Here is an 11935-nt window from a genome sequence, read left to right as displayed (position 1 = left end):
GCCAGCGGATAGAGCAAGCCAAACGAGAGCTTTACAAAAAGCGCAAAACAAGAAGATACAAGCGCTAAATAATAATAATAAACAGATTTAACCAAAAAATATTGTTTAATTGCATTTTTGCATTGATTTAACAATGAATAGTACAGTACAGTGAACAGTCAACTGCAGTGTAATAGTGTCAAAATTCAATTTTCTAGAGCCCTTGCTTTTGCAACAAGGCACTCTCTGATGATCTGAAACACAACCTGGCATACTTGGGGTCCAAGTGTGTGTGTGACCTTTGAATACATGTCCATGTTTTCACCCAACACTTGTTCGATTATATCGAGTTCAGCACTGTAAACAAAAGAAATCTGAGACAAGTTACATTATAAACAGTACAATTACAAATTGAATGAAAGCACTGGCATAGCAATATTATGCCAATTCAGAAAGAGAAAGACTTAAAAAGTGGAAGGAAAAAGATATCTGTATGCATATTTTACCACAAGTCATGATCCTCTCTTCTGAAGCCTCACTCGGCCAGCTGCTTGCCTATGATTTTGAAGGGTATTTCCTTGGTCAAATATCCTAGGTCTTTAGCAAGACCTTGGCACTCCTCTGTGACATAAAAGGAGCAAATGAGTAAATGAGACATTAACATGTTACTAACATAGTTTATATTTTGGTGACTAAACAGTTTACATTTTGTTAAACTGTATGGTCATTGGAATTTGTTTGCCTATGCCTCATTCATTCACCTAGGCTACTTATGCCTCCATCATGGCTGACATTCTAAAACTTGCAGTTCTACAACCTTTGGTGGGACACCTAATTCAATAATATGGGAATCTGTTTGAATGTACACCTATAAGAAATCGCCTAGTTCTGACTGCATATATGTTACCTTCAACTAGTTTGGTGCACATTTTAGTGTTTGAGCCATACGGACTCAGATGCACCTCTGCCTCTTTCAATTCCCTCACAAGCTCCTTTTTTCCCCCTTTGCCTTCCTCAAATAAGTCACCATGAGGTGACCAGAGAATTTCTCTGGTGCAGAGCATCTCCTCTGCAGCTCCTCTACTGAAACAAAGTGCCTGTGCAATCATAACACATCATTTTTTGTGAACATCAAAAACCAACATATCTGTAGACAAAGATCATCTATAAAACCATGAGGCTTAAGTGGACAACATCATATTGTTTGACAAATAAGCCATTACTCATTACTCTACTCTACATAGTTTGTAGTTTTACCTGTTTTTGCATTAGGCACATAACGCACGTTTTACTGATTTTATCTGCACTCTTGCCTCTATCAAGTCAATTTGTCATATAAAAAGGAACACCCACCCAACCCAACTCTAGTCGTAGCATTACCAACCTTTTAGCTTTCTTTGAAGATGCCTTCAACCTTCAACACCTTCAACAGGCTATCCACATAGAATCCATCTTCAATAAAGAATACACACACATGTTGTTAAATGTTATTGTTGCAGACACAGGTCCATATAACACCACATAAAGTATAAATAGTATAGTGTAGTCTGCCCTTTCTATACTCACTCGGATTACAAAATATCTTATTTGAGCCAAACTTTGTATATGTGTGCCAGCAAGTTAACAATCAGTCCATCTTATCCACCTTACATGTTTAGATAGAATATAGTTTTACCTTCAACTGCCTCTGCAGTCTCCAACTCAGCTGTTTCTGCCTCTGTTAATACATGAAAATAATCTACATTGGAAATATATGACATTCTCAAATTGTGATTTTCAATAAGTTTTTCAGTCACCTTCAACATGGGTGCCTACAAATTTGTTGGGTGCTATATGGAACATTAAATTGCTTGTGTAATGTAACGTGCATGAAAAGAATATAAAATACTGTATGTAAAGTACAGTATTTAATATAAAGTACAGTATCATAATATTATATACCGGTACCCATTTTCTCCGATGCTGTCTCCTCCTCTTCCTCTGCATCATTTGCACATAGCAGACAGGAAGTCAAATTGACATTCACATTTTATAAATAAAAATCATGACCCTGTATAACTCAAAAAAATAATTAATTGTTTACCTACAACAACCTCCACCTTCGTTTTTGCTATTGAGACGTGAAAAAAAAATTTACTCTGAGGAAACAAAGGGTGTGTGAGTAACTGAATAAAATCTCAGAAATACATGTTTTACCTTCAACTGCCTCTGCAGTCTCCATCTCAGCTGTTTCTGCCTCTGTTAAAACATGAAAAGAATCTACATTGGGAATTGCGATTTTCAATAAGTTTTTCAGTCACCTTCAACAGGGGTGCCTACAAATTTGTTGGGCACTGTATGAAACGTTACATTGCTTGTTTAATGTAACGTGCATAAATAGAATATGAAATACAGTATGTCTAGCCACTGCAATCCAACTAACATCAGTAACAACGCTGGGGCCAACTAAGAGTAGCCTTCGTAAACAAACCTGTCTGTTTGTGTGTGTGTTGTCCTACCTGGTTTTGGACTCTTTTCTGTAGAGCAGAATGAGCATGTCTCCTGCAAAAGATTTTGCATGATAAATAGTTATGCCAAGTACATATCAAATGATTCTTTTGTCACAGACCAGTCATGGGAGTCATTCAAATTAAGTCCCAGTCCCTGATGAGGTGGAGTTTGGCTTATCAACACATCATGACACTTCACATGTGACCCCTGGTCATCACAAATTTAACTGCCGATTCACTCCTCACCCACGGATTATGTTAATGACTCCCTGGACCAATCTGTGACAAAAGAATCGTCTGATGTGTACTTGTCTTTAATCTGACAGCAGAATGTTGCTTTAGATAAAATATCATTAGCACTTGCCTTTTTCTTCCCTGACATCTTCTTGTAGCAGACTGTACAAATGCCTGAACTATCTGAAAAAAAAAACAAATGCTTTGGATAAAACAAACACATTAAAAGCAACCATAACCTTCACATATTTCAAGAGCCATAACTAGTTCAAAGTGTGACATCCTCCGAATTTACTAGTTAAAGCTATCACTCCAAATCATCAGTGACTTGAACTTAATGCAGGGAGCGACAGTTAGCCAGCAGAGCTCAATATGTACAAATGTATACTACTTACCAAGGGATTTAAACAACAAAATCCCAAGTCTCTTCCTCTCTTGGGAGATGGGGAGGCATTGGAGGTGACCTTGTTGTCCCTGGAGGATCATTTCTGCAAACTAAAAGAGCAACAGAAAGATTATTTTAATTAAATAACATCACTTATAATAACTGAACATTATAGAGCAGGCAAGATCCATTAATATTTGATCTGCAACTTCCATTCAAAATTGCTCTAGTTAAAGTGAAAACTAAAAATATCTATATTTTCAAAAGACAAAAGAAACATTATGCAGAAAATGACCAAATTGTACCATTATTGAGAACACTCCACATGACACAGAGTCATTTTGCAAGTCATGGTCCCTGTTTATGAACTTCCAGGGCCTTTGGCAGTCTCTGCTAGCAGCAAATAAGCTGAAAGATTAGAAAATATAATTGTGAAGGAGATCTCTACTGAGTTTTCATTACCTCATTTTATAGTGCAATACAAAAACTGTGTACCTCCAATTTTCGATGATTTGGGAGCAACGCTGTGGATGCTCCCCCAATGAGTCAATGTATGTAATAGTTCCCTCTTTCAAGTTGCAATGCTATATAGAAGATGGGAAAGCATATGAGAAAGGTCTGAAGGGCAGTTTCAACCAATCTTGAAATTACTGTATTGAAAATCATTGAAATTTTAAAATGTCAACCACAAACAGCTCATACAACACAAATGAGAATGGCACGATAGCATCAATAATGATAACTAATGTGTGATGCTATTTTGCGCATAAGACCCATTTCACACCGGGAACATGGCATGAACGACGCGTGTCTGTTGCTTGGCAGCTGCATGGCGTTTTCTATGTCTTTGCTTACCAGAAGTGTCTCTGATGCAGCGTTGCGGCGGCCTCGTTTTTTAAGATGTGCGTGTCACGCAGGCGGTGTGCAAGTTCTAACCTGTTAAGATGGGAGTCGAAATAAAAACGGACACGCCACGCAGCTGACATGCTCACACCACACACCCGGTGTGAAACGGGCCTAATAGTCTCTACATAACTTAACAGCAACCTACAAAGAGGGTCCAGTGGCACTCTCCCACCAAGTAGGGCCCGAAGATGGCACTGGCTCCTTTAAGAATGTTTTTCTGACAGGGAATGAAGAAAACATTAATGAACAAACAAATACACAAACTTGACACCCAATGTATTCTGTAGCACTGAACAATAACCTTAAACAGGCACATAACTCTTACTTTTAGAAAATAAGTGCTCCTGGCCCTGGAGCTGCCTTCCAAAATCAGGCGCATAGCCTGGCTATTTATGGGCTCTGTCCCAGGCTGGCTCTAAGCGAGGGAGAGAAATGGTTTAAGTCATTAAATTATGATATATCTATATTTGATGTATGTATATGTGTGTGTGTGTGTGTGTGTGTGTGTGAGAGAGAGAGTATTATAAAGGTATGGGTTACCCTGCTGATTATGTAAAATAGGGCATCCATTACCTGAGGAAGTAATACATAAACAAATATATAAACTACAATAAGTCACAATAGAGTCAAGTTGAAGTGAAAAGTTGACACAGTTATACAACCTATAATTTTTTAAAAGAAATAGAAAATTACCTCATCTGGAAGTTCAGATGGGCCTACAAGGGCCTCCAAACTGCCCAGAAAGATTTTAAAAGGCCCAACTGTCCCAAGGACATCTTCACGATGAAGTCCTTGGGACTTCAGTGTTTCTAAGACTGCATGGATAAAGAAATTAAGTCCCAAAATAGGTAATCTTACTTAGGCTAATGGCACAAATTTAATCCAATCAACTAGTACATGTAGCATACAAAACTACTGTAAAGTATTGTTGGCAATTCAGTGACTTCGTTTTTTTTCACTGGTGACTAGAATTCACATTTTATAGACTAGCAACTTTTTTGCCCAGTTTTCTATGTTTTTTGTTGAGAAACATCAAAATATGTAGTCTAACTTCCCTACAGCTCTCTGTCTGTGAGTTAGTGATGTCACACAAGCTTAAAATGGGCAGCTAGAGAATATGGGCAACCGTTTTAGCCACATGTACTATGATGAAGCAAGTCAGGGGCCACATATTGTACAATTTATACATAGCCTAGTTGTGTTGAATGCCATCCCAATGATGTTTCATGTTACAGTATTTCACTGATTTTTGGTACTTTTTGGACTACAGCCTCATCATGGGCCTATTACATAAATGTAATTGAAACACTCCAAGGGCTGCATCTGGCCCAGGACCTTATGTTGTCCATGTATATGATCATACTAAAAACACCAACTAAAAAAAGTACCGGTATGTGTTGTACCTGGTCAGATGTAAATATGCGAATTACGCAAACAATATCATTATGTATGCAGATGATGTAAATATGACTAAAATGTATTAGGAAAAAAAATAGTATAAGAATAACTTACTGTTCATTTGGGTTGGTCAAGTTTTCCAAACTAGACAAAAGACAAAAAATAAAAACATGTATTTCTCCTGAAGCAGTAAATGGGATACTTATGACTACCCTTAGCAAAAAATAAAGTATACTTCAAGTTAATTTTATTAAATAAACTTCAGTAAAGTTCAAATACATTTCCCAAGTATATTTTACATAGTAAGTATACTAATACCAATGCACTAGTGGTATAAAGTGTACTACTTTAATATTTCTTGGGACTAAATTGGCCCACTTTTTAGTATATAAAAGTATACTTTTATGTATACTTTAAGTGTAAAAGTAGTAAAGTTTGAGTACATAAATAGTTTAGATTTAAGTTTTATTTTGTACTGCAAATATACTATAAGTGAACTTATAGATATACTAAAGGAATCCCTACAACATAAAGCCCAAATGATCATACATTATCCTAAACAGATGCTACATTAACATCATACTTATAGTTTCCTATTTATATATTTTTGCCACTTCAAAGTAGTGTAGAATTGTAGAATTGTAGATCTAATGTCATAATTTGCCCTGAGGGCGGCATTAGAATATCTGCAACAAAAATGCGTTAAGAGCAGCAAATGATTGCATGGAGTTACGGTAAGGTGCCCTCAGAGCAGCATTAGAATATCTGCAACAAAAATGCGCTGAGAGCAACAAATTAAGGTTGCATCGAGATACAGTAAGGTGCCCTGAGTACAGTATTAGAATTTATGCTGCAAAATACCCTTAGAGCTGCCAATTGTAGATCTAATATCATAAGATGCCCTCAGAGCAGCATTAGAATATCTGCAACAAAAATGCGCTAAGAGCAACAAATGAATGTTGCATGGAGATACGGTAAGGTGCCCTGAGGGTGTCATTAGAATATCTGCAACAAAAATGCGCTGAGAGCAACAAATGATTGCATGTAGATACGGTAAGGTGCCCTGAGGGTGTCATTAGAATATCTGCAACAAAAATGCACTAAGAGCAACAAATGATTGCATGGAGATACGGTAAGGTGCCCTGAGGGTGTCATTAGAATATCTGCAACAAAAATGCGCTGAGAGCAGCAAATGATTGCATGTAGATACGGTAAGGTGCCCTGAGGGTGTCATTAGAATATCTGTAACAAAAATGCACTAAGAGCAACAAATGATTGCATGGAGATACGGTAAGGTGCCCTGAGGGTGTCATTAGAATATCTGCAACAAAAATGCACTAAGAGCAACAAATGATTGCATGTAGATACGGTAAGGTGCCCTGAGAGCACCATTAGAATATCTGTAACAAAAATGCACTAAGAGCAACAAATGATTGCATGGAGATACGGTAAGGTGCCCTGAGGGTGTCATTAGAATATCTGTAACAAAAATGCACTAAGAGCAACAAATGATTGCATGGAGATACGGTAAGGTGCCCTGAGAGCAGAATTAGAATATCTGCAACAAAAATGCGCTGAGAGCAGCAATTTATTGCATGATACGGTAAGGTGCCCTGAAGCCAGTATTAGAATTTATGCTGCAAAAATACCCTTAAAGCAGCAAATTAATGTTGCATTTAAATACGACAAGGTGCTCTAAGACCAGTATTAGAATATATGCATCAAAAATGCACTAAAGAGCAGCTAAGCATTTTGTTGTATATAGCTATGACAAAATGCTCTGGGAATAGCAACAATACCACAGCAAAATTGTGCAATGACAGCAGCTTAACTTGCTATTATAGCCAGTAAAAGTGATATTAGAATATAAGCTAACATTAGCTATTATCCTTTCTCAGAGCTAGCTAGCTAATGTTGTGAGTTAGCTTACTTACATTATTTAGCTAGCTAGTTAAATAACAGCTCGATAGAAAAATTAAGCTTTAACCTTACTTGTTATATATACTTCATTATCTAGACATTTTAATGTAATAATCTAATATAGTTCAACATAAAACACAACATTACCTTAACTTAAATTCCAAATACTTCATTATCTTGACATTTTAATGTAATAATCAAATATAGTTCAACAGAAAACATAACATTACCTTAACTGCAACGATCTCCTTAGCGTGATTCTCCCGCGTCCTGAGAAAAAAAATTCAAATAATCCATGTCCCGCCTCCTGCTGTCGCTGATTGGATGACTGAGAGAACCAATAAGATGCAATGCTGCCCTGAGAACATATTTCAATAACTAAAAGTCTAATCTGTGTGTATTCTGACTTTCCAGCCATTACAGATGCCTTCCTTCTTTACAGAGGGGTAATGGTTAATAATGGCGTTATGCCAGACGCTGGGATGATCAGTGAAGAAAATTAGGTTGCAGAAGTCTCCAGTTTTAAATGAATCTGCATAGAGTTTCTGGGTTGTCTTTTGAGAAGTTTCTGCTTATAGTGTTTCCTTGCAGAGTCAGTTGTGATGTCAGAGGGGTACTGTATGGACACACAGTCTGTGCAGAGTGGGGAGCTCATTTGCATATGGCAGTGAGGTGACTGACTCTGCTCCTCTGATTGGTTACTGTTCTCTGTCTCATTTGAATTGATACATTGAGGAATGTCAGAGTGTGGGGCAGCCATAGCTTTAGCTTTTTAGCATTTTTAGCAGCTTCGGTTTATAAAAATTGACCAGCGCTGTTACTGCATCATAATACTGTTCTGTCATCACAGATGTGTTAGCATTAATCACTGACACAACAAGAACCTAAAGCACAGAAATCTGCTCTCAACACACCTAGAAACTGCAGGATTAGGATTTCAGCCCAGATAATAACAAAAATTGTGTTCTAAGAACATTTAGCTGATATTTCTTATTTGTTTTTAAAACTTTTTTTATTATATACAATTAAGCAAAGATTCCATTAGATCATTTTGTAGATATTGTAGGAACATGTCTTTTTAATGTTAGTGTTGAATTTTCTCTGAACGTTCTGAAACAAACAGTAACTTTGAGAAGATGTTATATGAATGTTATATGAACTAAAACATTTCAGAAATACATATTTGAGTATAAACAAGATGTTCTTGCTAACATTTTGCAAACATATTAAAGACCAGATCATGTTCATAACCTAGTCAGTGTTAGATCTGAGGAGCTTCATCTTAGCTTGGATCTCAGATTACTGAATGAGATTTAACATTCATCAGCTTTGGCATTCAGTGAAGCTGACAGGCTAGAGTACACTCTTAACACACTTTTAAAGCATTAGTCTTCACACACTTGCAGATTTTGTGAATAGTTACAGAGGAAGAACTGTCCATCACACACTAAACCACTGAGGATCACACACTAGCAGAAACACACAGCTTTCTGGGAGGAGATGTGTGATCACTGAAAACAATGTATGTCTAAAATCAGCTCAAATCATCAAAAAAATCAGTGTTTGATCTGCGATGACCTAACCCTAGTCTGAATCTAAATTAAACTACTCTATGAGACCTGCAGACTGGATCTGACATTCAACAGCTGAGTCAACTTACTGCACTCCAGCCTTAAAACTACTCTACACAGCGTTTTGATCAGTCTTTTATAATTACTGTAATGCTATTATGAGCCCTCAAGGACTAAAACTTTCACTTTTTTTCAAAATTAATGTGAATTGAATTCTTTTGCTTTGCTAAGTGCAGTGTGAATCAAATATATTAAATTTTTGCATCTTAAAATAAAACTACTAAAATAAAACTTTTCAGCACATGATTAATGTGAACTGCTCGTCAAACCTTTCATACGTTTCTGTCTGCAGGCTCATTATCAGATGAATTATGCTCATCATGCAGTCATAATGATCTAGTTTAATTGTGTGCATTTTGTGTTAATACTTGTTTATCAGTATGCACTGAAGACTATGCAAAAATCAGTGTTTGTGTAGTGATGATGGTGTGCTGAGCCTGTGTTCACTCAGTGCTTTTTTAATTCAATAAGCTGTTTGACCTGGAAATATCATTCATAATTTCTGTTTAATGCTGACTTTTTTTTTCTTGTTTATGCAGATGAAAATGTATGTCCAGTCCGAGTGTTTTAAATAGCTTTCCTACCTGCCTGTCAGCATATGTTTCTGCACACCTCTGTGCTCCATGTTCACGCAGACAGAATACATCATTAGCGCATTAATGCACCCTGTGCAGACAGCTATAATGGCAATCAACAACCCGGTCGTCCTTCCTGGTATTGTAGTACTTTAAAGGTTTTCTCACTGGTTAATGACACATGATGTAGCCCAGCGGTTCTCAATTCCAGTGCTCGTGCATATTTTACATGTCTCTCTTAGTTAACACACCTGATTCAGATGACCAACTCGAGCTTTGTGAAGGAACTGTGTTCTGATCGATATGATCCCTACACCGTGTTTATTGCTCCCTACTCGCTGAGCAGGGGTTTACTTCACTTCCGAACATGGACTGGAATCGGGAACCGCTGATGTAGTCTATTGTAGTAATGTTGTCTCTGGTGGAGCATAAATCCGTTCAGGGGGCGTGGCTTTGGATGGTGATTGCAGTGAGGGCGGGACTTTCCTTTCAGTGCTATCAGGCTAATGTTAGCATTTCCCAAGATCTCCTATTGCACCTTTAAATCTGACATATATAACAAATACTTACATTCATTGACAATGATGACAGATTTATTTCAAAAAGTAACATTTTATTATTGGAAAATTAATGAAATGAAATTGGAATAATTAATGAAAACTGTTAACTCTGTTAACTGTTGAATAAACAGCTACCCATTTATTTTTGATTGTAGCACAAATAATACATTTGTGAATGATTTAAGTTCTTGAATATGTTATTTTCTTCACAAGCAAAAATTATTTCTTTATTTTATTTTATTTCATTTTGTCTTCCACTGTGCATTAATGGCCATTCAAAAATGAATTCTGATTCATTTATTTACTGAAAATAACATTTAAATAAAAGTATTAAATTATCTGTATTATTCATTTCATTATTTTTCCAGTGCTCAGTTTGTTTTGTCTCTCTGCTGACCTCACAGCTCAAATCAGTTGCCAGATCCTTCTAGAAAAACAAGCGACTTGATAATAAAGCAGAATGTCGATTATCTTTCAAACCAGTAGTTAATTTATAAATCCATAAGCTCTGACCTTCATCAATATTCCCTCTGACCGCAGACTTATGTCATGACCATGCAGAAGAAATAATGTGCCCCACACAGGACACGCACAAAAATAAGTTGTGAAAGCTATTTAATAAATGTTTACTAAATGAGAAATAATTGCAGTGCTCTGGCAAACCACTACATGCCTCTATATGGCGCTTTAGAGTTAGAACCAGTGGATGCGCTGTACCGGTTTCATTGAATGAGAAGTGTGCACAAAATGAGTTGCTGTAGAAATCAAATATTTCAACGGTTGTGAACAAAATAACTCAACACAAGAGCCAAAGCAAATGCAATGACATGTGAAATAAAATGTCACTGTGTTTTAAATAAGAGTGGCTTGATTAAGTGGTGGAAATAGTGGATTATGGGCATAGAATGAAACAAAACGCAGAGACATTTACAGTTATACACAGGTGTAATACAGTGACGTCATGGCTGTAATGTGATTGGTTATTAAGGGAGTACAGACCCTCTCATCTACCAATAGTAAGATAATCTCTGACTGCAAGACCTGAAGTGTCTGATAAAGGAGACATACCAAATGTGCAGGGCAGGAGGGCATCCAGGACAGGTTTGAAGACCCCTTGTTTAGATCACGATATAATTCACATTAACTTTTTTGGAAATATCTGTTTAAATGCTGTAGGTTGTTTTCTATTATGTTTAATTATATTCTAGTCTGTCAGCATGGGGGGTGCTAGATCACTTGACACGGTGAGCTGAGCAATATACTATTAATAAATATGAACAAAACTTGGCTACACATTTTTTTATATTAAATTATTGATTAATCACAATTTAACATTCACTGAACAAAATTTAAGAATTTCAGTCAAGGGCAGTATGCACCAAAATGCACCCATGAATTGAATACTGATATTTTAAATCATTTAAAACAGTCGAAATGTGAAATTAAAACCATCAGTAGGTGACAGTAAGTGCATGTTAATGAGTGAGTCATTGAGTTTCAAACGATTCATTTAAACGGCTGATTCATTCAGAAACAAAGCATTTGACCATGTTAATGAGGTAATCACTGAATCATTTATTCAACCAATTCGTTTAAAAAGATTCATTCAATAAGTAAACACCGTTCATCGCTCAGAGATGCAAACAGTGCTGTGATCTTTGTTTGGAACTACTTTCGTTGGCAAAATTGAACAAAAACAAACAATATTATGTATACAATGTAAGTCACTTATTGCTATACTGAACTTGTATAAAATTATTATTAAATGTGTTAATGCATCTGAAGAAAAACTGTACTTTTTGTGTGGTATATATTAAGTTAACTAGGCCTACATTAAATTATATAAATATAAAAAGCA

The 11935-nt window shown here is 36.4% G+C and overlaps 1 protein-coding gene and 1 long non-coding RNA gene across 5 annotated transcripts; both read right to left on the bottom strand.

The window, feature by feature from the left end:
- Positions 1 to 131: 131 nt before the first annotated feature.
- On the bottom strand, positions 132 to 1432 carry LOC132095902 (uncharacterized). Of its 2 annotated transcripts, none has more exons than XR_009422523.1 (3): positions 1364 to 1432; positions 486 to 600; positions 132 to 336 (listed from the first exon to the last, which is right to left on the bottom strand). It is a non-coding gene; the product is annotated as an uncharacterized LOC132095902 (long non-coding RNA). The 2 variants fall into 2 exon arrangements; XR_009422522.1 differs by lacking the exon at positions 1364 to 1432 and adding an exon at positions 887 to 1171.
- Positions 1433 to 2065: 633 nt separating this feature from the next.
- On the bottom strand, positions 2066 to 7620 carry LOC132095901 (uncharacterized). Of its 3 annotated transcripts, XR_009422521.1 has the most exons (11): positions 7542 to 7620; positions 5506 to 5535; positions 4687 to 4808; positions 4534 to 4566; positions 4319 to 4408; positions 4139 to 4210; positions 3583 to 3671; positions 3393 to 3495; positions 3098 to 3197; positions 2478 to 2885; positions 2066 to 2217 (listed from the first exon to the last, which is right to left on the bottom strand). XR_009422521.1 is itself a non-coding variant. In XM_059500997.1 (10 exons), the coding sequence occupies exons 2-10, from the start codon at positions 5510 to 5512 to the stop codon at positions 2722 to 2724; spliced, it is 780 nt and encodes a 259-aa protein (XP_059356980.1). In that variant the 5' UTR covers positions 5513 to 5535; positions 7542 to 7620; the 3' UTR covers positions 2224 to 2721. The 3 variants fall into 3 exon arrangements, 2 of the variants coding, with proteins under 2 accessions (XP_059356980.1, XP_059356981.1); XM_059500997.1 differs by lacking the exon at positions 2066 to 2217 and having other exon boundaries at positions 2224 to 2885; XM_059500998.1 differs by lacking the exons at positions 2066 to 2217; positions 4534 to 4566 and having other exon boundaries at positions 2224 to 2885.
- Between the last annotated feature and the right edge of the window lie 4315 nt (positions 7621 to 11935).

This window comes from Carassius carassius, chromosome 20 (genome assembly GCF_963082965.1).
Source record: "Carassius carassius chromosome 20, fCarCar2.1, whole genome shotgun sequence".
Lineage (NCBI taxonomy): Eukaryota > Metazoa > Chordata > Actinopteri > Cypriniformes > Cyprinidae > Carassius > Carassius carassius.
This window is presented reverse-complemented; position numbering and strand designations above follow the sequence as displayed.